At 41.8% G+C, this 27,375-nt stretch overlaps 1 protein-coding gene across 1 annotated transcript; it reads left to right on the forward strand.

Moving 5' to 3' along the window:
• EXOG (exo/endonuclease G) lies at positions 1-27,375 on the forward strand. The gene is made up of 6 exons (XM_086720465.1): positions 1-201; positions 2,192-2,341; positions 5,781-5,920; positions 7,675-7,751; positions 10,708-10,822; positions 26,554-27,375. Exons 1-6 carry the CDS (start codon positions 39-41, stop codon positions 27,013-27,015), a joined length of 1,107 nt encoding a protein of 368 aa, XP_086576591.1. The 5' UTR covers positions 1-38; the 3' UTR covers positions 27,016-27,375.

Below are 27,375 nucleotides of genomic sequence, written 5' to 3' on the forward strand. Positions count from 1 at the left end.
CGCATGCGCCGCTGTAGAAGTCAGGCCCTTAGAATAAGATGGCCGCGGGAAGTTTTGCTTCCCGCCTCAGGGGCTCCCGGCGCTTTCTGAGTGTCTTCGTGGCCGGAGCTGTGGTGGGCGCCGCGGGAGGCGGGTTCACGGCCCTGCAGGTGCTCCGGAGTCAGGGCGCTGAGGCAGCGTTGGCGGTGAGGGAGCCCGACGGTAAGTCTGTCGGCCTGCTCTTCCTTCCCTGGCCCGGCTTTCGGGCCGGATTCCCACCTCGGGCGTGTATCGTTAATTTTCGAGCCGCGGCGCTTCTCCCTTTGCCGTCCCCGAGCCGGGGGGTCCTGGGTTCTCCGCCTTCCCAGTCTTCCCGCCCGGCCTCCCCGCTCCCCCTGGACTGTCGCCTGCCTCCTTCGCATACTTCTCCATCTTCGTTTTCTCATCATCTACCACCGAAGTATTTATCACATGTATGTTTGTTTTAATGTCTGTGGCCTCCATTAGGTCGTTCACTCCGCACACAGTGTTAGCAGATGAGTTAGTTAATTGTCCTCATTTTGTCATCGTTCAAACGCAGAGGACCCGCCTTAACCCTACAAGCTGTCACGTTATTTTGTCAGCAGAAAAAATGGGCTCATTCGGAAAGAGCAGAGAATTAACGATTGAGGACAAGCAAGCTATGGCAAAACCATAGGCAAGTCCAACACCCAAAGTGGGGGAGGAACTTCATGGAGGCGACCGAGGAAGTTGGGAGGGTTTCTTTTGAAAAGTCCGTTGGAGAAAAGTGCAGGGTGAGGAGTGTCTCATTGGCCGAGTCGCATGGGTGGTCAGCTTCTTGTAGGAGTTGCCCTGTACATCTTTTCCCTCCCGGGGGCCTGGCGTTGAGGAATCTCCCCGCTTGGCGGTTTTTCCTGTAACTGACACGGCGTGGTGTGGCTTCCCCTTCCAGCCTCCCCTTCCGAGCATCCAGAGCCCCCTTTAGTGAGGTTTCCCTTTATTAATTTTCACACCTGCTCGCTGTTCTCCAAAGTATGTAAATCCTGCAGCTGCCAGGGCTCCCTTATATTTAGCAGGGAAAATGAGCTCATGCTCATTGTTCACGCTTTCCCTGACCTGCCGATTTAACTGGTTCCTTCTGATATTTGGCAGTTAGCAAGAGAACGGCTCTGGTAGGTTGAAGACCTGGAGGAGGCATCAGGAGAGGATTAGTTTCACCGAGTCCGTGTTAAATGTGTACTTGGTTTCTCCCACTGGGAGGAATGATACCAGTTTTGCCACTGTTTTTGCAGCAGCGCGTGTCTCTGCTTCAGTTCCAGAATGTTGAAGACGACTGTCAGCGGATGGCGGTCTTCTAAAATACTTATAAAAGGCGGTGCTTTTGTCCCCACGCTAACTCTTAAAATGTAATGAGGAGGTAGGCTCTTTCCCACTCAGTCGTATCAGTGACCAGTAATGACATGTTTTTCCTTTGCTGCTTTTGTATACACAGTACTTTATGGGACACCTATTTGGACATTTGGTGTGAAAGAGCAGTAAGATCAGGTCTTTATTTACGGGGCGCCTGGGTGGCTCAGTCTGTTGGGCGTCCGACTTCGGCTCAGGTCATGATCTCGTGGTCCGTGGGTTCGAGCCCCGCGTCGGGCTCCGTGCTGATGGCTCAGAGCCTGGCGCCTGCTTCGGATCCTGTGTCTCCCTCTCTCTCTCTGCCCCTCCCCCGCTCGTGCTCTGTCTCTCTCTCTCAAAAATAAATAAACATTAAGAAAAACTTTTAATGAGATAGCTGCAGTTTACCTTGATAAAACCACACAACTGATTACTGGCAAAGTCTGCTGTCTCCTCTGCCTCGGAAGTACAGTAAAACCTTGGGTCGCGAGTAACTTGTCCTGAGAATGTTCTGCAAGATGAGCAAACATTTGTAGTAAATTTTAACTTGAGAAACGAGCGATGTCTTGCAATACGAGGAGTAGGTGATGCCGAATGTCACACGATCACAACTGAGCCAGTGGGTCTTGAAATTCACTTTGGTACACAAATGCTTTGGACTATAAGTATGTTTCCAGAATGAATTACAAAATGGGATCTGGTTGATTAGACTTTTGAGCCAGTCCTTGGTAAGTCTCACCCCTCTCCCTTGACTTACAATGTTTTGTTCCTAGTAAGAATCACTAACTGTTTGTTTTTGTCCCCCCACCCCCCTTTTCATCTTTAGGTTGTGCAGAAAAGGCTCTCTTGGAACAATTTGGAGTCCCTTTAACTGGAACAGAGACTAGGCGTTACACTAATCATGCCTTGTCTTATGATCAGTCGAAGCGCGTGCCTAGATGGGTACTTGAACATATATCCAAAAGCAAGATAATGGGTAGGTGGTTAGAAGTGATGGCATTGATGAAAGATGTTTCTATATTTAGAGCAAGGAAGATTATTGATTCAACCTCTTCCACATTATATCACACTTAGAAAATGATGATGTTTGTAAGACTCACTTAGATAAATGGACCTACCTGGTAGCCGAGGAGCCCCAGACTCTTCCCAGCTTTCTCGGAGGCTGAGAGGATCCATATCCTGACATAGGAGTTGGAAGCTCTGTCTTAAATGTTGCTACAGCTAGCACCATTCATTCATTGTCTCCACAAATATTTTTATTTAAAAAAAAAAATTTTTTTTTAATGTGTATTTATTTTTGAGACAGAGAGAGACAGAGCATGAACGGGGGAGGGGCAGAGAGAGAGAGAGAGACACAGAATCGGAAGCAGGCTCCAGGCTCTGAGCCATCAGCCCAGGGCCCGACGCGGGGCTCGAACTCATGGACCGTGAGATCGTGACCTGAGCTGAAGTCGGACGCTTAACCGACTGAGCCACCCAGGCGCCCCCCCACAAATATTTTTAAAGTGCCTGCCATGTGTCTGCATTATGCTGAGCCTTGGGACCAGAGCAGATGGTCTCTATATTCATGGCACATGGTTGACCTATCAAACCACTAAACATGTATGTATAATTGCTTTTAGTAATAACTGTTCCAAAGGACAAGTGATTGAAAGTTAGGTTAGTGTAAGTAAGGAACAGTAAAGAATGTGATGAGAGATGATAATAGGAGAACCTGATCTTGATTAGCAAGGGTTCCCCAGAAAATGGTCTGGAGGGTGGATGACTGTTACCTAGGCAGAGGAGTTGGGTGGGCCATGGGGTGTGGACAAGAGCATTCCAGACAGAAAGAAAAGCACAGTTGCATCTTCGAAGGCCCCAACGTGAAGAGTTTTGTTCCTTTAGGGAACTGAAAGAAGGCCAGAGTGGCCAGAACAAGGGAGAGTGTGTGAAATGAGACTAGAGAGGTAGGCAGGTGTATAAGTATGTTTGTGTGTTTTTTAAGTCTTGGTGCACTCCTGTAATTAAGATGATATGTAATGTTAAATTGGTTTCTGTGGAGATTATTCCAGTTTACAGTATCTACCGTTAACTACTTGTCCTATCTTTCTCACCCATAATGAGCATTATTGAGCTTTACCAATTTAATAGCTGATTTTATTTCCATTTATGGGTTACCAGTGAAAATCAGTATTTTGTGAATTATTCTTTGTCAGTTACTGTTACCATTTTCAGTTGAGATGTTATGTTTTGAATTGATTTGTGGGAGTTCTTTTATGTAATAAGGTATTACCTTTTGTCATAGTTATTTACTCATATTTCATTTAGCTTTTAATTTGCTGTAAGGCCCACACATTATTTCTCCTTTGCTTTGCAGTGCATGTTATGTTTACATATATTAAAATGCTGATACTCATATGAGTGCATGCCTGTCTAGAGTGCAACCAACCAGCACACTAGCAGAAGTCTTGGACTGCTTGCTGCTAGAAGGAAACTGAGGTAGTTGGAAACTTTATGATAGCAGTTGAGAGTCGATTAGAAATTTACATCGAGGGAAACTCATTTGGTTTAGTTAGTCTCAAGCCTAATGAATTTCCTTTAAATACAAGACTTTTTCCAAGATGTAAGGAATTTCAGTTGTACTAATTTTATCCTCCTGTTGCCATTTTCAGAGGCATATAAGAAAAGCAAGGCATTTCACGTTGTAAATCCTGTGAGCTGTGTAATTGGAGGAAGCAAAATAATATTTGAGAACAGGAAGCAGGATACCTGTGATTTATTTGATTTTAGTCTAAAGAGTCTTCTGTTTTCAGTAATGACACACCAAATTATTCCCATTAACTCTCTGCTAAAAAATGACAGGAAATATTAGTAGTAGTATGTAAGAAGTATGTAGGAAAAAGTCTCACGCGCGCGGGCACACACACACACACGAGTCAGCATGATAGTGAATTGCCAAGCCAGTATTTGGGGGAGAGCTAGAATCCAGAGAGGTAAGGGCAATCCTGGTAAACCAAAGCCACATTGCTTCTGATGCCACACCTTTGTAGTAGGGAGAAGGGGACTAAAGGCAAGACCTGGGGCTCACCCAAGGTAGATTGTCTTATAGGAGACCCTCCCACATTAGCCTGGAACCCCAGAGGGCTACACCGTGGGGGAGGAAGGGTGAACCAGAACAAACCTGCCTGCTCACCTTCAGGGACTGTATGGGAGATTGTCTTGGCACTGAGCAGGAAAGGGTCAAAAGGAAAATAAAAAACCTGTTCCAGAGAAGTTGAGGCCACACACTGGCTATCTTGCACACTTACAGCCCAAAGCCACGTAGCCTGGATGGATTAAGTCCTTAAGTCCTGAACTTGGTTCAGCGTGGTCTTCCTCTGGCAGTGCCTCCAGATACCTGATCGGAGCAGGTTTATACCCATCTCAAGGAAGTCATCTTCATCCTAGGCCTTTGGAAATTCCCACAAATGAATTTTCGAGACAACCAGGCATGCAAAGAAGTGATTCCAGTGGTAATGACACTTAGAAGTTTACTATCAGTTCTTCAGTTATTTTTTTCTTTACGACATGGCTCTAAAAAGCTAGGTAGTAGGTAATTTATTCTGAGTCTTGGGATCATTTAAAATTTTTCTGGCTGAATGAAATGACATTAGAATCAGTAACTTCATTGGTCTCCATTTTAAACTTGTTTGAATAGCAGCCTGAGTATGTTCCGTTTATCCCCATTATTTTTGTAGTTTAACAAGATCTGGCCTAATGACAGTGGAAAATGTACTGTTAGGATTTGCTGATGTCTGTTGTGGCAAACTATCCTGGCAGTGTTAGAATAGAAATAAATTGAGATTTTTTTCTCTCCCATGTGGTACTCAGATACTTTGTGTCAGAAATTTCTGGGTTGAACTCATAACCTAAATGTTTGTTTTGTCATGGCTTAAGCAGCGACAAGCAAGATATCAGAGACACTTTCACCCTCCCCTAGACTGTGCCTGCCCAGGACAAATTGTTTTGTGTCTATATATATCCATTATTTCAGTACGTGTAAACTTATCAAATACAGTTGCACAAAATACAATGCATGAGGGTCTTTTGAAAAGCAAGAGTTTATTTAGTAGTAAGCTTTTTATATAGTTCAGCTATTTGGTCGTTGTTTTTACTTAAATACTATCCAGAGGATTTTTCTCCTTTAATTTGAAAGGCTAGAAACAAAAGAATATGAGGTAGCTACACTGTACAAAAAGCATTCTTTCCTAGACTAGTCCTTGCTAAATTCAGATGAGGTATCTGAACTATCCCAGGAACTTGAAACATGCATGCAATCACTAAGTACTAGCTACTCAGAGAGATACTAGCCAGCAGCAAACAGCTTGCCTTGGTTAGAGAATCTTGAGGAATATTTATCCACTGATAACTTGCCCATTTTGTGTGTTTTTCTGTAGGTGATGCCGACAGAAAACATTGTAAATTTAAGCCTGATCCCAACATCCCTCCAACCTTCAGTGCCTTCAATGAAGACTATGTTGGGAGTGGGTGGTCACGAGGACACATGGCTCCAGCAGGAAATAACAAATTTTCATCTGTAGGCATATTTTTTTGGGAGGGATGGGAATACAGGGCTGGTGGTCTATATACCAATGGACTTGGACTTTAAGAACATAGGAGTCAAACCTTAGTATTTGAGAATTTCTGTACTCTTATTTTGCATTTTTCTTCCTGACTTTAATTCGGGTTTTTTTGCTTAGATGGTAAAACATTCTTTTTTTTTAATTTATTTTTTTTTTTTTAATTTTTTTTTTTCAACGTTTTTATTTATTTATGGGACAGACAGAGACAGAGCATGAACGGGGGAGGGGCAGAGAGAGAGGGAGACACAGAATCGGAAACAGGCTCCAGGCTCCGAGCCATCAGCCCAGAGCCTGACGCGGGGCTCGAACTCACGGACCGTGAGATCGTGACCTGGCTGAAGTCGGACGCCCAACCGACTGCGCCACCCAGGCGCCCGTAAAACATTCTTAAATAGGTTGAAAAGTCAAACTAATTACTATGTAAAAGAACTGGAGAGCCACTAGGAGCTATTTATTTATTATTTATTTACTTTTATTTTGAAAGATTTCAGACCTGTGGAAAAGTTGAGAATACAGCAAAAACATTTTTACCTGTAGAAAAATTAAAAAGATAGTATAGCCAATACATTTTGATATGTTTTCTTTATGTGTGCATACATATATATGTATATACAATTCTTTTTCACCGTCAGCAGTAAGTTGCAGACATCATAACACTTTATCCCTAAATAGATATTGCTCAGGAGATTGTATCATGTAAGAAATGAGGATATATGTATATATGACAAGAGTATCATCATACCAAGAAGTGTGTGTACATGTATTTTTGAGTATTTGTACAATAATATTCTCTAATCTACAGTTCATGCTCAGATTTGCCAAATTGTTGCAATTGCATTCTTTACGACTTTCTTTGATCCATATTCAGTCATGAATCGCCTATCACACTTAGTTATCATGTCTTCCTAGTGTCCTTTAAGTAAAATAAGTTCTCTGCCAAAAAAAGGAGACAAATGTCTTTTATGACATGGACATGTATTGCATCAGCTTTGGTGATTATTGTCATTAAGGTGGTCGTTTTTAATCTTAAGATACTCATAATCACCTAGGGATGTTTTAAAAAAAATCCTGATGCCCAGACCCAGAGCAGTTAAGTCAGAAACTCTAGGGGGTGGAACTCGGCACCAATATTTTTAAAGCTCTCTGGCTTATTCCAGTGTGCATTCAAGGTTGAGAACCACTACTTGCAGAGAAGGTAATCGATGGTAATATAGATCAGTGGAAGGAGATACGACGACAGCCTTGTGTTTAGGGTCAGAAATGTGAAATGAATGCACATCTAGTGGCCCGAAATTCAGAAGAGCAAGGAATCCTTCTCTGCCACTTTTTACTAAAATGTTGTATTGTATTACTTAAATAAAGTTTCTGAAAGTTGACCTTTATGTAGAAATTCTTTGCCAGAGGCTGAAAACTTACCCTTTAGCTTACATTGGAAACTTAGTTCTTAGAGTCTATGTAACAGGTTTGAATTGTAAGAATTACAAAGAAAGCTAGCATACCAAACTACTTATTTTGTTACAGTCCTTATTTTGAATAATCTGTATTGGGCTTTCTGACCTGAAATAACTGTGGCTCTCATTTATTTAAACAAGTAGTCACTGTAATCGCCTAGAGCTAACGTATAAGGAACTGCTTTTTGTGTCTCTTTGTAAAATCTCAAAGGGGAAGGCATTTCCGTGCAGGTTACTATTTTTATTTCTTTTCACAGCAAGCCATGGCTGAAACCTTTTACCTTTCTAATATTGTGCCTCAGAATTTTGATAATAATGCTGGATATTGGAACAGGTGAGGGGTGAGAGTTTTACAATGTGATTCTGTGGGAGATGAATGATGTGCCGGGAGAATGTACTAGTGCGCCCATCAACTGTTTCTCTTTCTTTCTCAAAGGCTAACGCCACTGAAGGTAAGTACTTCGGACTAGTGGTGGTCTTGGGAGGACAGTTATCTGTGGGAGTACAGACTTCAAAGCAGCCAGCCATTTTGAAGTGGCAAAAGTCACTGGTCAAAAGCCAAATTTTGGAAGAAACTACTCAGAATATTACTGGAGCATTAAGAAATTTTTGAGTATGTCCAGAGGACACTGTACTTTTTTCTACGTGTATTTCAAGAGTTGCTGAGCTTGCTTTTCTTTTCTTTTCTTTTTTTTTTTAAAGTTTTGGTACAGTTAAACATAACTGTTAACCAGTTTTTGATAGATAGATAGATAGACAGACAGACAGACAGACAGATAGAACCTAACTATTAAATCATCGAATTTGGAGCAGTGCCTGTGTGGCTCAGTTGGTTGAGCGTCCTGATTTCAGCTCAGGTCATGATCTCACGGTTGGTGAGATCTAGCCCCATGTCAGGCTACAGGCTGTCAGCTTGGGATTCTCTCTCTCTCCCTCTTTCTCTGCTCCTTCCCTGATTGTGCACACATGCATGCTCTTTCAAGATAAATAAACTTAAAAAAAAAAAAAAATCTGGGCCTTCTGCAGTTTTTTGACACTTAACCAGTTCTACCAGGGGATCTCTTTAAGCATCGAAAACTACCACTGACTGAGGTTGTTCCAGGCTATTGCATTTTTCTCAAACAGTACTTGTGGTTTAAAATAATTAGGAGAGCACCCCACACTTGAAAGACTTCAGCAGTTACAGTCATAGCTCCACACTTGTTTTCTCTACATACCCTCCCTTCCCCCACTCATTATTTTAAGCAGGTGACAGCTATATTTTATCTATAATTGTTTTCCCATATATTTTTAGAAGATAAGGATTTTTATTTTTTGTTTTTTATTAAAAAAAATTTTTTTGTAACCATTCATTCATTCATTCATTCATTCCTAGAGCACAAGCGGGGGAGGGGCAGAGAGAGAGCAAGACACAGAATCTGAAGCAGGCTCCAGGCTCTGAGCTGTCAGCACAGAGCCTGACGCGAGGCTCGAACCCATGGCCTGCGAGATGATGACCTGAGCCGAAGTACATTTAACCGACTGCGCCACCCAGGCGCCCCAGAGATAAGGGTTTTTAAAATAAGTTTTTTTTATTTATTTAGAGAGAAAGGGAGAGTGAGAGACTCTCAAGTGAGCTCCATGCTGTTAGTGAGGAGCCTGATGTGGGGCTCAAACTCATGAACTGTGAGAATCATGATCTGAGCCGAAATCAAGAGTCGGATGCTTGGGGCGCCTGGGTGGCTCAGTCGGTTAAGCGTCCGACTTCAGCTCAGGTCACGATCTCGCGGTCCGTGAGTTCGAGCCCCGCGTCGGGCTCTGGGCTGACAGCTCAGAGCCTGGAGCCTGCTTCTGATTCTGTGTCTCCCTCTCTCTCTGCCCCTGCCCCGTTCATGCTCTGTCTCTCTCTGTCTCAAAAATAAATAAAACGTTAAAAAAAAAAAAAATTTAAGAGTCGGATGCTTAACCAACTGAGACACTCAGGTGCCCCTAGAAGATAAGGACTTTTTAAAAAATGGAAGCAAAGCACTATTATTACCCCTAAAAATTTAGCAGTAATTCCTTATTACCAATTTTACAATTAGTGTTCAAGTTTCTCCGTCTTTAATTTTTTTTTCTGGTTGATTGGTTTGGGTAGGTTTGCTTTCTAATCCTTTTTTTTTTTTTTTAATCCTTACCAATTATTTGTTGAAGACCTGGGATATTTGTCTTATAGTTTCCTTTTTGTTTTGGCTGGTTGCATACCTGTGGAAGCATTTAACATTTTCCTTTCCCAAGGGATATATTTTTGGGAGGAAAATTTGCCTGATAATTACACATATATGCTGTGAGGTACAATACCGTTGATTTTATTTTTTAGATATGGAAGCTGAAGGATGATGACATACATTGTAATTTCTCATAAATGTCTGCCAACTGCAGTGTAAGAATGCATATTAAACTCGCCATTTTTATAGAGTAAATTAGCAGCCATTTTTTTTTTTTTTAATTTTTTTTTTTCAACGTTTATTTATTTTTGGGACAGAGAGAGACAGAGCATGAACGGGGGAGGGGCAGAGAGAGAGGGAGACACAGAATCGGAAACAGGCTCCAGGCTCTGAGCCATCAGCCCATAGCCTGACGCGGGGCTCGAACCCACGGACCGCGAGATCATGACCTGGCTGAAGTCGGACGCTTAACCGACTGCGCCACCCAGGCGCCCCTTAGCAGCCATTTTTAAATGATAAATCCCAGTGGTAAGGATTGTTGTGAAACTGCAGGGTCGTATTTTGGAGTATATAGAGTAAATTGGTACAATACCATTAAAAATACTGCTGCTGCATATAATCAAGTGTTATTAAAATATTCAGTAAAGTAATTCTGGCCCTTGAGGTTTATCCTAAGGAATGTTGTGTTATGTAAGAAATGTTAGGATGAACTCATTTGCCCCACAGGAGGAATGGTTAAATAAATAAGGTGTATCAACTTGATGAAATGATATATAACTCTTGAAAAATGATTGAGAATTACAACACAGAAAGATAAGGGAGAAGACGATTTCAGCTCTAAAATATATACTCAGTGCACAGACAGGAAAATGTAGATAGTCATATGAATGTGTTTAATTTTTAAGTTTTGTGCATTGAAGAACCGGGACAATTATTGCTTATACGCGTATGATGTTTTGTGCAATATTGTCTTGTTCACATTCATCTGTGAAATTCAGTTTTCCTGATGTCTTTCCTAGGGATTTGATGATGGTTTGCTTCTCTTCTGTATTTATGTCTGTGAGAGTATCACACCTTTTTTTTTTTTTTTGCTTTGTTTTTCAGAATGGAAATGTACTGTCGAGAACTGACGGAGAGGTTTGAAGATGTTTGGATCGTATCTGGACCGTTGACTTTACCTCAGACTGGAAGTGATGGAAAGAAAACAGTTAGTTACCAGGTAGGGGTATGTTTTAACATTCAGGCTTATGTTATTTGTATGAGATTATAATTTCATTCTGTATTCTACTTTCTAATTTCCTTTATTGAACACCTGTTGGAATCATAGGCATCGGGGATATAATGATGGATTGAAAAGCAACCACTGACTTCAGGGAGCCCACAGTTTAGAAAGGGAGACAGACGTGTTGTGAGTTAATCACGCTAGAGTGTGATATGCTGCAGCAGAGATAAATACATGGTGAAGGGCCATCACAAGAGGACTGACCAACTCTATTTGTGTGGGTTGGGAAGACTTAACAGGAAGTGGTTTGTGAGCTAGATCTTGACAGATGAGTAAGAGTAAACTGAGTCAGTGAATCCCTGTATCGTACATCTGAAACTAATATAACGCTGTATCTTAACTATACTGGAATTAAAATTTTTTAAGATGGGAGAGAAAAAGAATAAACTGAGTCAGGAAGGGAGCCTGGGAGTTCAAGAGATGGAGCAGTGCAAGCACGGGACATTTGGGATTAACAGCAGAGGTCTGCAATTCTGGTATCATTGATAAAGATTGCAGCTTAGGGCTCAACACAGGTATGGGTGGCTCAGAGGGGATGATTTCTACAAGTACGGGTAAGACAGGGGCCAGATAGTAAGTAGAGGGCTTTGTATTCCATGAAGGCTTAGATTTTAATATTTAGATAGAAGTCCTAGGTTTGTTTTAAGTGTGGGAGACATTTGGTTTGTTTTGGGTTTTCTAAAGAGTATGCTGGCAGCACTATGTAGAAAGTAGGGAGGAAGGGCTGTTTGAAAGAGAAGTCAGAGGCGAGGCGAATGGGGCATTACTGCAGTGGTCCGTCCATATGAGAACAGACACGGCGCCACACAAGCAGCTGGAGGGAGGACGATAGAGGAATATGGGAAAGAGTAACCCTGAACTCATTTTTTGGTGAGGAGAGGAAAAAGTTCAAATGATATTTAGGGGGCAGTGAGCAGAGTAAGTGGGAGGAATGGCTTTTCTTGTAGATGCTAGAGTTTTTAAAAAAGGTGAAGTTTTTTTACATGCAAGATACTTAAGAACCCTACGGACTGACGGAAAGAGAGGTTAAACCGTAAGAGTAGAATAAGTGGTGTGAGGGCCTGCGTGCGGTGTGAGAGTAAGCGGTGTGGGGATTGCGGCCAGAGGGTAGCTGAATTCGTACAGTGACACACTGCGAGATGCGTCCAGGGCAGGGAACTGGGTGGGCTGAAGAGGAAGAGGTGATAGAGTGAGCAAAGAGGGATTGAAGGACTTCCCTGTAGGTCCAAGAGATGTATTTGGAGGGAACACCTAGCTCAGCTCTAGGAAGAAAGCAGATATTTAGTAAATGCTGGTTTGGTTAGAAAGTCTGTGATAGAATTGAATGACCTGAGAAACAGGTTTAGGATAACAAAAGTAACTTTAGGGCATGTCCTGTCGCACTTGCTTATTATCTGCCTGTCTGGATCAGCCGCGTAGTGATGTATAAGTATCCAGAGTGTTCACCTAGGTGCTCATGCCCTCAGAGTATTCCAGCAGTTCTTATGGGAGGGAAGGACTGGCACAGGAGTTCGTATGTTAAATAGGTTAATCTCTCTCCTCCGATCAGTTTGCTAATTTGATTTTAGTATTTTTTCTTTTGGTAGAAGAAAAAAATGGGCTCCCTGTATTCTCTTATTTTTAAAATATTAATTATTCTTTTTTTTTAAAATTTTTTTTAATGTTTATTTTTGAGACAGAGAGAGACAGCATGAATGGGGGAGGGGCAGAGAGAGAGGGAGACACAGAATCGGAAGCAGGCTCCAGGCTCCGAGCCATCAGCCCAGAGCCTGACACGGGGCTCGAACTCATGGACCGCAAGATCGTGACCTGAGCTGAAGTCGGATGCTCAACCGACTGAGCCACCCAGGCACCCCTAAAATATTAATTATTCTTGAGCTTTGTTTTTTTTTTTTTTTTTAATTTTTTTTTTTTCAACGTTTTTTATTTATTTTTGGGACAGAGAGAGACAGAGCATGAACGGGGGAGGGGCAGAGAGAGAGGGAGACACAGAATCGGAAACAGGCTCCAGGCTCCGAGCCATCAGCCCAGAGCCTGACGCGGGGCTCGAACTCACGGACCGCGAGATCGTGACCTGGCTGAAGTCGGACGCTTAACCGACTGCGCCACCCAGGCGCCCCTCTTGAGCTTTGTTAAATCCTCTTTACTCTTGCCGTTGGAAAAGAGGTTCTCCTAACTTTGATTTTCAAACTTTAAGTGATGAAGTTAGTTTTATGTGTGCTTTGTTTTCATAAAATCGGAAGATTTATATGACTAGCTTACTGTGTAGTAGAAGAATTTATGCAAAGTATGAAAGGAAAATTAACCCAGTAATAGCATAACAGTTGGGTTTTTTTTGGCTGGATATTTGTTAAATACGGGTTGGCCAAATGCTGTAGTATATTTTTTGCCGAAAGTATATTTTTTTCCTTAAATTGGGTATAATTTTTAAAAATATAGCTTATAAAAATATCTGCCAGCTCTTTTTGCTGAACGGGCCTAAAAGCAGTGATATGTTATCAGCAGTGAGCATACCTTGAGACCAGATCTTGTTTCTAAAGAACCATCTTCAGGGCACCTGGGTGGGCTCCGTGGGTTAAGTGTCCAACTCTTGATTTTGGCTCAGATCGTGACCTCATGGTTCATGAGAACGAGCTCCATGTCTAGCTCCACACTGACAGCACAGAGCCTGCTTGGAATTCTCTCTCTCCCTCTCTCTCCCCCTCTTCCCAACCCGTGCTTGCTTTCTCTCTCTCTCTCTCTCAAAATAAAAACTTAATGGGGCACTTGGGTGGCTCAGTCAGTTAAGCATCTCTTGATTTTGGTTCACGTCACCATCTCATGGTTCATGAGTTTGAGCCCTGTGTCAGGCTCCATGATGTCAGCTATCAGTAATCAGTTATCAGCTCAGAGCCCGTTTGGGATTCTCTCCTTCCCTCTCTCTCTCTCTGCCCCTTCCCTGCTTGCGTGTGGTCTCTCTCTTCTAAATAAATTAATAAACTTAAAAAAAAAAAAAAAAGCTAGCCTAAAATAATCCTTAAGTAAAAAATAAAAAACCGTCTTCTACTGGGAGAACTTGGCATGTGGAAAAGTGGCTGATTCCAGGCCTGGTACAGGGAAAGTACAAAATGGAACATCTTGTGCCAGAAAGCAAGAAGTGCTTATATGGTAAGGACACATCAAAAGGACATAGAAATCCACTTGCAGGCCTTCCACCTTACTGTGTCTGGGGCTCTTTGATATCAAAATATAATGGCCTGTACATCTATTGAATTGGAGGAGAGTTTTTACTTCTAATAAATAAGTAAATACATGAGTGTAAGGAAAAACATCTGCTGACTGTAGAATGTCAATTAATAAATTTATAAGAATGAGTTTGAAAAATCATTTTGCCACCATCATGGTAATAAGTGATGCAGACAAGAATCATCAGTAGATGCTAAAACTAGTGAGTGAAAGTTTTATGGGAAGGGAAGTAGGAAGTTTATATAGTTAAAAGAATCTCTCCACAAATTACTTATTAATAACAAAGCAAGAAGTGGTAACTGTACAGTGGAGAAATTTAACCGAGTGATCAAGGTTAATATTGTCAATAATGGGATTACTGATAAGCTGTATTTCCTGGTGTGATGCACTGAGAAGAATGCAATGTTACTTCTGTGATATTTCGGCCAAAAAGCATAGCATTGAGTCTCACTGTGCAGAAACATCAGGCAAACTCCTTTGAGGGTCATTCTGTGGAACAGCTGTCTTGTACTCTTCAAAAATGTTAGCGTTGTAAAAGACAAAGCTTGAGCATCTAAATATTACAGATTAATGGAGCTTCATCAGTCATGGAAACAGAATGCATTGTGTGATTTCAGATCAGATCCTAGATCAGAAAACAGATGATACTAAAAAGGACATTATTGAGACAGTTGGCAACATTTGAGGCCTGTAGATTAGATAATTGTATTTTGTCAGTGTTTAATTTTCTGATTTTGATAGTTGTACTGTGATTATGTAAGTGAATGTCTTTGCTCTTAGGAAATGCATCCTGAAGGATGGTTCTGTGATTTATTTTCAAAGGGTTTAGGGAAAAGAAAAATACAGAGGGGAAAAACGTAATAAAGCAAAGTGGGCAAAATGTTAACAGTTGATGAAGCTGTGAAGGACACACAGGTGTTCTTTGTGCTAATCTTGCAAATTCTAAATTTGAAATTAGGATGAAACATGTATATGTACATATATTTTAATATATCTTTTCTATACCAGAATTCTTCATTACACTGGAATATATAAAACTAACCACTAAAAAGACTTACCTTGCTTCTCCTAAATAGTGACTGCTATCCAGTCCTTAAAGAGAGTTTCAAAAGAGACCTGTCATCTGTCTTCACCCAAATTAGTGTCATGGTGATGAAATGTGTGAGAGCAGCCACGATCAGCTTCCTGAAGGGTATACTTTGAGTAATAGTCTTGTTTTCTTGTTTTTGTATTAAAGCCCTATTGGTCTTAGGTCTTTTTTTCAAGTTCTGGGCTTCTGGACCTGTCCTGTTAGTTTTCCATATCTGTATTAATTTATAGGATCTATGCATGCTCACTGGCAAATCTTTAATCTAGCAAGCCTTCAAGTACCTGTCATGTGGGAGGAGGATGTATACAGAATTGTAAATGACATGCCTCAAAGTACACTTTTGATCGCTTTCTCCCTTCTTTCCTGGATTTCACATCCTGTGAGTCCTCTCTCTCCATTTCTTTGAGTCAACAACTTTCTTAATAACTTTTAATCAGATTTTGCTGAAGCTCTGAACACCTGCAATGTGGCAGAGTCCTCCAGTGACGTTCTCTGCCTCCGGTTCTGTTGGTGCCAGTCCGTCTGGAGTCCAGAAGTCATGACTTTTCTCATCCCTACAACCATCAGAAATCAATAATACCAAAAGAACAGAAAAGTAAACTTCATTTGTACTGAAATCAGGAAATGCCCATAGTTATATCAAGAACTTCAAATAATATCTGAAAGATACAGTACACTTGGACTGAATTATACAAGGTTATTATTTTGACATGTGTGTTAATTTGATGTGTATCAAAGCATGGGGCACGGTCCTGGAATTAGTAAGGAAGTTTTTAGTAAGGCAGAATTTCTTTTTTTTTTTTTTTTTTTCCTTTTTCTCATCCACAGAACCTTAGAGAACAGATGCCTTTCTGTTAATTTTAAAGCTTTTGACGGGTGCCTGGGTGGCTCGGTTGGTTGAGCATCTGACTGTTGATTTCGGCCTCAAGTCATGATCCCAGGGTTGTGGGGTCAAGCCCTGTGTTGGACTCTGCACTCTCTCCCACTGTGCCCCTTCCCCGCTCACATGCATGCTCGTTCACTCTACCTCAAAAAAAAACAACAAAAAAAACCCCCAAAAAAACCAAACAACTTTTGAATCTATTTTTCATAAATTATGTATTATGTTAGAAGTTGTGAAGTTAGATGCTTATATTAAACATAGTTTAATCTTGATGCTTTTTCTCCCCCCTCATGTTGAAGCCATAGTTGCCAAACAATCTTTTAATGAGCCTTAAATCCATACTTTAAAAATTTATTGTTATGGAACTCTATGTGCATAGTAATGAAAACCAGATAGTGTAAGAGGTATGAGAGGGACAGTTTCCCGTCCCAGCCCCACTGTCCAGTTTCCTAGTTCTTCTGCTGTTTATCTACCTGTCTGAGAATAATGGGTGCTAAACTGTATTTCTTAATTTTGATTTGCCCAATTTAAATGGTCTCTGTTGATGCTTTCACTATGAAATGCATGAATTTTCTTTGGTTCACTTCACACACTGTCCCATTATGTCATTCATGTTATTTTTAGTTCTTCTGTTGGTAAACTTTGCACCATAAACTTTATGTAATATACTTAAATCTTTACTTCTTAATCTATTACTTATGTATTGTCAAGGTTTATGGCATTTATTTTTGCGTTTGCTAGCTATAATTTGGTCTGAGCTTTGCCTATAGCAGAGATTCTAGACAGAGGCCTTCTGTGGCACATCCAGCGTGTAGATTATTTGATTTGGTTAACACAGTGTGTTGTTTTTGAATTAGTTGCTAATTTTTCATAATTGGGAGGTTTCACAAAAAAATCCAGGTATTAGGGGCACCTGGGTGGCTTAGTTGGTTAAACATCTGACTCTTGATTTCGGCTCAGGTCATGATCTCACGGTTTGTGAGTTTGAGCCCCATGTTGGGCTCCATGCTTGACAGCTCAGAGCCTGCCTGGGATTCTCTCTCCTCTCTCTCTGCTCTTCCCCTGCTCGTGTGCACTCTCTCACTCCCTCTCTCAAAAATAAATAAACTTTAAAACAAATTTTTTTAAAAATCCAGGTATTAGCTTCTCTTAAAAAAAATCAGATGACTCAAACACTTGGCACATATTCCCGTAGGGCATATGTAGTAGCAGCTTTCTCTCTCAATGGAACACATCTTTTTCCATTCACCGTAGTCCTCACCTGGTCCATTTCATCCATTTACATTTCCTGTCTCGTCCTCGTTGGTCTCTGAGTTTTAGAATCCTGACTCCGTTGAAAGTATAAAAGCAGCATGTATAGTACTCTGAATGTTTAAGTAGAATGTTTGGATCTGTGGAGAAGTAGATATAATCCTGTATTATTAAGTTGTGCCACTTGAGAGAGGTTTTCCATAAACAACAAAAATCTGAGAAGTGGGGTATAAAGATGGCAGGGTATTATAATTGCTACCATTTAAATTTATTCCATTTGAATGAAGCACCTGGGTGGCTCAGTCGGTTAAGCGTCTGACTTCAGCTCAGGTCACGATCTCACGGTTCGTGGGTTCGTGGGTTCGAGCCCCGTGTCAGGCTCTGTGCTGACAGCTCGGAGCCTGGATGGAGCCTTCTTCAGATTCTGTGTCTCCCTCACTCTCTGCCCCTCCCCTGCTCACGCTCTCTCTGTCTCTCAAAAATAAATAAATGTAAAAAAAAATAAATTTATTCCATTTAAATAATGAAATACGGTACTTTTACTTTCTATTTCAGACCATTTAGCCTTACCATCATGCTATTTTTTAAAAAGGTTAATCAGTTTCTTCTTGAAGACATCATTCTTGGAGCCCTCTGACTTCTGTTCTAATATACAAACTGCTTGTTTCCTGCCTTCCAACCCTTCTCTCCCACCCTCTTTCCTTCCCTTTATTCAGCAAATATTTATTAAGCTCCTACTGTGTACCTGGCACTATTCTAGGTATTTCTGATAACAGCTGTAAACAAGTTTATAGTGGAGAGGAGATACACAATAAACAAAGTGCCATATGGCAAAAGAAAACACGGAGTTGGAAAGGAAAGGATTGGCTGCTAAGGGGAAATGAGACTGGGCAGAAACCTAAGTGAAGTAAGAGAGTAACCTATGGGGAGTTTTCCAGCAAGTGCAGAGACATGGGGGTGAGATTAGCTTGGCGTATTCGGGGGGCTGCAAGAATGCCAACGTGGCTAGAGCAGAGTGAGCACTGAAGAGGAGGGCAGTTAGAGGGAGGCAATGGGGAGAGGTCCGGATCGAATTCAGGGAGGTGCGACGACGCTATTTGATCAGGATAGTGACATAGCTGGTTTAGATTTTTTTTCTTTAATGTTTAATTTTGAGAGAGTGTGAGTGAGTGTAGGGAAGGGGCAGAGAGAGAGAGAGAGGGACAGAGAATCCCAAGCAGGCTCTGCAGCGTCTGCATGGAGCTGGACGTGGGGCTCAATCCCATGAACCGTGAGATCATGACCTGAGCTGAAATCAAGAGTCGGACGCTTAACTGAGCCCCCGGTGGCATATATATATGCCCCAATATATGTATATTTTTTTAATTGGGGGAGAGAGGAGCAAAGGCTTCAGCCCAGGTTGCCATTTTGAACTGGAAACCTCCTTTAATCCTTATTCATTAGTTTTTTGCACAGCCTTTGGCAGAGCACGTTGGTATTTTGTAACATTTCATTTTGAAGTAATTTCAAATTTGTAGAAAAGTTGCAAGAACAGAGAACTCCGCTACCTGTTTCACCTGGACTTGTTCGCTCTCTGCAGTGTTTGCACCCTCTTCTCTATGTATGCATGCATCTATTCTTAGGATTTTCTCAGCCATTGGAGAGGTCATTGCAGATATCTTGTCCCTTTCCCCCTAAGTACTCCATTCTTTCACATAACCACAGTACAATGATCAAATTCATGAAATTCGGCATCTAAGAATAGTATCCCCAGTACAGTCCATGTTCACATCTTGCCGGTTGCCTCAATAATGTTCGTCACGCAGCCTTTCTTCCCTGATAGGGAATGAAGTCTAGGATCATGCATTGCATTTAGCTGTCATGTCTCTTTAGCCTTCTTTAATCTCAAACAGTTAGTTCCTCAGCCTTTTTGTCTTTAACGATGTTGACACTGACGAATATAGGCCAGTTGTTTTGTAGTATGTTCTTCAATTTGAGTTTATCTCTTGTTTCCTCTGATTAAATTCAGTTCTGTTTCTGGCAGAACACTTCAGAGATGAGCTTGTGTGCACCTCGGTGCATCATAGCAGGATGCATGTGCTGTCGGGTTGTCCTGTTATTGGTGATATTACCTTAGATCACTTGATAAGGTGGTTCTCTCGAGATTTCTTCACTGCTAAGTTATCATTGCTCCTTTGAATCTAATCAGCTATCTGTGGAAGTCCTTTGAGGCCGTGTTAAGTATTCTTTTCCTCTTCAAACTGTCACCTGCTAGTCTTAGATCCATTGAAGATTCTGGCCTAAATCAATTAATGCTATAATTGTCGCCAAGTAATGATTTTCTATTCTTCTTCCTTCTACTTTTATTAGTTGATGTTCTGCTGTAAGGAAGAGCTTTTCCTTCTTATTTATTATCAGTGTGAATTGATGGGTTCTTATCTTATTCAGTGAGTTTTAATCGATCTGCTGTGTATTCATTTTGATGCTCAAATTGTCTTTGATTTGGCCAGTGGGAGCCCCTTTAGACTGTCTCCCGTGTGCTTTGACACATCCTCATTGTATTTTTAGTGCTTCTACTTTCTGGAATAATGTGATATTCCAAGGCTCATCTTGGCCAGACTCTGGGATCAGCCATCTCTGCACAGAGCCCTGGTTCCTTTTAATGGGGATTGGTATTTAGAAACCAGGATCTGGGTGGCAAGTTGATTCTTGAGTGCTCGTCTGCTGTTGGCTTGTCATGTGTGTTCACCACATTTATTTTTAGCTTAAAGTGGGTGGAGAGAGCCCCGAAGAACATAGTATACAAATTCTAATGCCTTTAGTGGCTCACTGTTCAGAAGACCTTCTTTCTCCATCCTCATTGCTCCTTTGTATTTTTTTTTGTGTGTGTGGAGATTTATACACCCTGCTTATAAATAAAGCACTTAACTCTGTGTATTATGTGTGTGTATGTACAGGTGAATGTTGATAGGAATCTATATCCCTGGGGAGGGATATAGGTTTTCATTTTTTTAAGATTCATATCGAAGTGATTTACTTTTTTATATTTGTATTTTCACTAACATTTTCTCTGTAGTAATACAGCTTTTGTTACACATGGCATTATTTTTTCAGATCAAACGACTTCAGGTGGAATTTTAAAGTTAGAAGCCCGTAGTGTATCTATTATCATGAAAGCAAAATATGATCCTTTAGTAAATTATTTAGGAAAAAATGTTTCAGCTTGCCATTTCAAGAATTTAGTTGGGCCAAAATTTTACGTATGCATACACATATATACACACACATGTAAACTTGGGAGAATTTGGTTAAAGAAAGGAGACGTGGAAGGCAAAGCCAGCAAGGAGAAGAGATAGGAGAAGGTAGGATATGTGCTGGAAAACAGTAAGTTCTGCAGACAGTTGCGATAAAGCGCTCAGATAGGGAAGGAGACAAAACTAACAGGAAAGGTTGGAGCCAGGTGTCTGAAGCCTTAAATGCCCAGCTAAAAAACATTCGGGCTGTTCTCTAGCAATTCATAAGAAAACCACGTGGATAAAACCACGTCGTTCGGTGATGCTGAGAAAGGGGGTGCAGCACTGCCCAGCCCTAGAGACTGGTTTGTTCTCCTCAGGGGAAATATTTGAGTTGTGAACTCCTGTTTTCAAGAGAATATCTTGCAATTATGTATGGCAGTTCAGAATGCCTGGAAAGTGTTTTGTTTTCTCAGACCCAGCCATTTAATATTGCTTGTTTACAACTATGTTCTGAACCTTATTTTAGGAGCATATAGCTAATAAAAATGGTGTTTATTTAGTTTTCTTTCTAGGCAATGAGGCATGTATGTGTATACTGTACAGGAAGTGAAGCAAATGAACTAGTATTAATTGAGGGCCGGACCTACCACACGGTATATAAGCAGTTTTAGACCTTCTATCTCATTCAGTCCTCATAAGCAGTTCTTACAAGGAAGTAGTGGTTGTCTTTTTTTATAGGCAAGGGAATTGAGGTTTTAAGGGGTCAAGTCCAAGTCACATAGCTAGTAGTTGTCAAAGGGGAGATCCAAACATGGGTCTGCCTACGTGTATGAGAACTGCCAGTCGTTCATAGCATTGTTCTTTGAAGCTCTCAAAAGTCTACAGTCAAGGGACTGCTGTGCTCTTCCTGCACAGCAGCTTAAGGCCAGGAGGTAAAAGATGGTGAAAATGGAGAGCAGTTGCAAGTGATATCTGCTAGCATGCAAAAATAACAGAAAATGGGCCAAGGGGAGGATCCCTGCTAGCCAGGCGGAAATGTCTGTTAGAATATGCAGGAAAGGATCAGAGCGTCATAGGACTTGAGTGAATGTGGGCCCAAGGGAGGATTAGTCGCAGTGATTTTATCAGAAGTGAGTCATCTGACAGCTCTAATCAGAATCACCCCCTTTATTATAGCTGAGGTCATCCATGTGCTTTCTCTGATGTGCCTGTTTCAAGAAGAGATTGATTCCAGACAAGTGAAACATACCTGAAGATTCTGGCCTGAACATTATAGTTGACCTGACAAGAAAGTGAGCTTCCAATTTGTCACCTCGGTGGTGGTGGTGGTGATGTTAGAAGTACTCAACAGTCCGCGTTTTCATTCTACAGCATTACTTTCCAGACTCATTCCAAACCGATTCCTAGAGGGGGAGGAAAGGGGAAACCTGCTTTCAGGAATCTTGAGGCATCACCTGAAGTGATCAGGGAGTGATTCTTTTTTTCTTTTGAATTTCCTGTTTGATCTTTAGGCAGAGCTTTCATTCATGTCCGTATCTGTTTTAATTCAAAAATAAATTATTTTACTAGTGAAGTATCTCCTTCCTCCCACCCTAAATCTCCCAAGTAGAATGGACAGTGGGAAGGTGGTGCTGGTTGGACTGAGACTTGGCGGTTCCCCATCCTTACCCGGAACAGGTGCCCAGCCTGCGCGGCACTGTCTCCCGGGCTTTGTGCTGCTGCCCGAGCTCCTGCACGGGCTTAACACTAACACAAGGGTTGGCTGTCTGCCTGTTGATTTTGCCACATGTTCTGACTCCCTCCTTTCCTTCTTCCTCTGTCCTCAAAGGTATGGAGTCCCTATTTATCACACTGACATGTGATAACACACTGACATGGTTTCTTTCTTTCACTTGATTGGCTTGACTTTTTAATTATATTTTTATTTTATTTTATTTTATTTTATTTTATTTTATTTTATTTATTTTATTTATTTTATTTTATTTTAGAGAGTGTGAGCAGGGAAGGGGGCAGAGTGGGGGCGGGGTGGGGGGAGAGAGAGAGAGAGGGAGAGGGAGAGGGAGAGGGAGAGAGAGGGAGAATCTCAAGCAGGCTTCACACTTAGTGTGCAGCCCATCGCAGGGCTCCATCCCACGAACCTGGGATCATGACTTGGGCCGAGATCAAGAGTCAGACCTTCAAGCGACTGACCACCCAGGCACCCCAATTGTCTTGATTTTTTTTTTTTTTTTAATTTTTTTTTTCAACGTTTATTTATTTTTGGGACAGAGAGAGACAGAGCATGAACGGGGGAGGGGCAGAGAGAGAGGGAGACACAGAATCGGAAACAGGCTCCAGGCTCTGAGCCATCAGCCCAGAGCCCGACGCGGGGCTCGAACTCACGGACCGCGAGATCGTGACCTGGCTGAAGTCGGACGCTTAACCGACTGCGCCACCCAGGCGCCCCCCAATTGTCTTGATTTTTTAAGGGCTTGGTCTCTTGATGGGTCTAACAGATTGACTTTTAGATTTTCTTTTTTTGTCTTACCAGGGGAATGTAACCAGATATCTTATATCTACTGATTCTACCAGGTACCTGTGTTTTCTTCATGCTGCTGCTTGATTTTATTTAAGGCCCAGTAGGTGTATGTTTGTGACCTGACAAATGGCAGCCTTAGCCCGAGTATTGTGTATTGCCTGTCTCTTCTGGCACTCCAGTTGTGTGTGTGTGGAGCTGGGGCAGCGAGAGCAAATTGTCGTTTCTGTCTCTTGGACGGAAGGACACCTCAGGCCAGCAGGTACAAAAACTAACTTTAGGTCGTGAGTGAGTGCCAGCTTTATGGCTGTTGTCTATGTTTTGTTTCCTAGTCACACCCAATTGTTTTCCAGTTTTTGCTACAGTCTTGACAAGAGTTCCATGCTCTTTGGTTTAACAGCAGTGAGGGTTTCCTTTGTAGGGTATTTTTACACCTAAATCTTCTACGACAAGGATTTGTGCTGATTTACTGTTACTGAAGACTTAGGTCATGTTAAGCCCCGAGCCTTTTGTCGAGGGTCTCATTTGTGTCCATCCTGCTTCCTTCTGAAACCCTATTGTTCACCTTTAACTGATCTAATCTTGCTCGATCCCATATTTCCCCACAGTCCCTCAGCAGAACTGTTTTTTGTACCAAATGAAATTACATCTGATCTTTTGAATGACCTCCACTACAAAAATTACTTTTTACATAGGTCTTGCAGATTTTGAAACTTTTTTTTTTTTGAAGTAACGTATCTTTGTATCTTCATAACCATTCTGTGGGATGGGCAGCATGAAGACAGTTACTACTTATTTTATGAAGGGGGAAAGAAGGTACCAGTGGACATGACTTGCAGCCTAGTGGCGAAGCCAGGACTTGACCAAGTCCCTGGGGTTTCGGTCCCTAGCAGTTTCTACAAACATTTTGTGAAAGACTTCCAGTTTTCCCAGAATTGGGATAATTTTATTGTGTAGGTTGAGTTGTCTACAAAGATGATAGCTCTAAAATATTTTACGATTTTTTTAAAAGTCTTATATTCAAGGAAGAAAGAGTGGATTTTCAGAATTTCCAAATGTTGCTGGTTCCTGTTTTAAACAGGTTACAGATGTTTACTTCCTAAGAACAAAGCAGACTAAATCAGAGAAGATAGTGACTAAGTTTTCATTTTTCTCTTTATTTCTAGGGGTAGTATTTTGCCCCTCCTTGTTGACATATTGTGAGAAGGTCATGGGTGAAATAATCACATGATGTGGTTCTTAGTAGGAATTTTTGTGTCCATGAGGATTCTTAATAGTAGTATTGGAGGTCCTCTGGCTATTGTGTGTTTTTGAAAACCCAATAGAAATGGTTTATTTTTATAAATCTTAAAACGTCAAACTTCTTTACTTTTGGCTGGAATTTAAAGACTCTGATTAGAAGCCCTGGTTGGCACTAGATGGGCATGACCATTTAATCATTCTTGAAATTTGCTATTTGTTTGTAGACAAAGAGTCCATGGAGAGAGAATACCATCAAGCGAATAGGCTCGAAGGCGCCTCATAGCTGGTCTGAGGCTGTGCTGCAGTGGTGGAGAATGTCCACCAGGTGGCATCAAGGGTTTGCTTCACTGTTGGCTCCCCAGCTAACACTTGAAGCCCATTTAAACTTCTGCCCTTGTGAACTATGGCTCAGCTGCAGCTGTGCCCTCAGTTCCGGTCCCTGGCTTCCCTAGCCGCCACTCCCTTAGTGCTGTTTGTGCTCCGTATTGGCATCTGACCACATTTTGCCTCTGGTGAAAGCAGTGGGGTTGACTCTTCCTCTAGATGGGAAGCTTCTTGAAAACAGACACCAGCTGCATTCATTGTAAAGCTTGCCCCTTTCTGTGTTTCCAGCAGCAGCAGCCATAGCGCCTCTGAGTTGCTCTGTTGAGTTGACATCTGTTGGTGATGTGTAGGCTCATTGTGGATCTCTGTAGAGTTCACCTTCAGTATGGTTTTTGCCTTGAAGAGTACGTTCATTTCCTCAGCTTCATAAATGATACGTTGGAGGGGTGTAGGGTTTTGTGCCTATAGATTGTGTACTTTCATAAACTTTAAAGTGAACCCTGATCAGCCACTTTCACTAACTCCAGAGACAATAGTTGCAGAAAGCGATCCTGTAGATGGGGCTTCCCTGTAGCCCTGCCGTTGGTCTTGGCAGTGGAACCTCTGTGTGTGCCAGACAGCAGATAGCCATGGCATTTTCAGGCTGTGTGCCATGTAGGTAGAAGCTAGAGGAAACCAGAAAAGAATCCTTGTAGCTCTCATCCCTCTGCCTTAGCTGGGCTCCCAGCAGGGGCTCCTGTAGCAAGCAGCTTTGATCAGGAGCAAAATGCCTACTTGTACAAAGGAAGGACCTGGGAGGGCCAGTAGTACACTTGCATATTGTAGTTGGATCGTATCATTTTATTGGAGGCCATTAAGGAAATGGATGTTCAGTTTTCCTTTTTCAGAAAACGGATATGGCTTTTAAGCCAGTTGGAAGGAAATTTGAAAAGGCTCCATAATAATGTTATTTCATTATTAGAGCAAACCTACATAGGCAACCAAGTTGTTTGCAGGCCTGACCCTGGCTCTGGCTCTTCTGTTGTATGGATACCTTTCTATAGTGCTTGGTTTGATGACATTCTGAAGTTCTGTGTTTGATAATAGGCCCAAGAGTGTGCAAAACTCTGAGCTAACGGCATTTACATTTACTTAGTTGAATTTTAATTTTTTTTTTTTTTTTTTTTCAACATTTATTCATTTTTGGGACAGAGAGAGACAGAGCATGAACGGGGGAGGGGCAGAGAGAGAGGGAGACACAGAATCGGAAACAGGCTCCAGGCTCCGAGCCATCAGCCCAGAGCCTGACGCGGGGCTCGAACTCACGGACCGCGAGATCGTGACCTGGCTGAAGTCGGACGCTTAACCGACTGCGCCACCCAGGCGCCCCAACTTAGTTGAATTTTAAAGATGAGCCACAGTCAAGGCGTAACTGGAGATAGTAATACCGACGTGGTGCGTCTGGCTGCTTTTCTGAGGGCTATTTGTTGAGCTCCCTAGTGAATTTGATAAACTAAAGCCATATTTTTATTTCTAGAGCCGGGAGTTGCCAAGCTGGGTTTTGACCTTTGGATGTTTAGAGAGCACCAGAAGTTCTGATTATGTGATGAAGAGAAAAATGACAGCTTTTCTTGCCCGTTAAAAACCCAGGACTCACTCATGACATTCCTTTGCCCTTTGTCCTACAAACAGAGCAGAGGATGTGACCTCTACTCTTTGGGATGACATTATTTTAAAGAATGTGGTCAGAATCGACCTGTTAGATGCTCATCTTCTCTGCGCATCTCAATTTTGGTTTATTCTTACCTTTGGCAGTTGAATTTAAATCCGTTGGTAAGGTAGCTTACAAATGCCTTTTCAGAAATGCATTAAAAATCTTTTCAGGAAAAATTTGGGAACTGCTAGCACAAGTTAGCATTGCTCACATGACTGCTTTGTTTTTAGGTGATCGGTGAGGATAATGTGGCGGTCCCCTCGCACCTTTATAAGGTGATCCTGGCTCGCAGAAGCCCAGTGTCTGCTGAACCACTGGCACTAGGGGCCTTCGTGGTGCCCAATGAGGCCATTGGCTTCCAACGCCAGTTAAGTGAATTCCAAGTGAGTCTTCAGGACCTGGAGAAGTTATCAGGACTGGTGTTTTTTCCTCATTTGGATAGAACTAGCGGTATCAGGAATATCTGCTCTGTGGACACCTGTAAACTCCTGGATTTCCAGGAGTTCACCCTGTACCTGAGCACGAGAAAGATTGAGGGAGCCCGATCAGTATCTAGACTGGAAAAGGTCATGGAAAATTTGAAGAACGCAGGGATTGAACCAGATGATTACTTCATGAACCGCTATAAGAAGAAACTAGAAGAACTCAAAGCTAAGGAGCAGTCAGGAATCCTGGAGAGAAAGCCACCTTAGTTGCCATCTCAGAAGACGTGCCAGAGCATCTCTAATGAAGCAGGTGTGTCCTCTCCAGGCTAATGTATTTTCGTGGCTTGGCTTTAAAGAAATTATGAAATCCTAAACTTAAGACTAAATTTCTCTCCAGAGATAAAAGATCCAAAAGATGAGAGATCAGTATTTTGTTTGATGTGGGAACTAATTAAGGAAACTGTGAGGTCTGCAGGTTGTGTGCTGATCTCGTGTCAGGTTCACAGGACTCTGACCACAAGATGACATTGTTTTTGTGTCCCTCTGGATGTTAGCACGTGAACGCATTTTGTTTTTGTGCCTCCAGGTCACGCACTGTGTGTGATGTATCTGCTCAGCTTTCTTCAA

This window comes from Puma concolor, chromosome C2, assembly GCF_028749965.1.
Source record: "Puma concolor isolate L17-30 chromosome C2, mPumCon1.1.hap2, whole genome shotgun sequence".
Taxonomy (NCBI): Eukaryota; Metazoa; Chordata; class Mammalia; order Carnivora; family Felidae; genus Puma; species Puma concolor.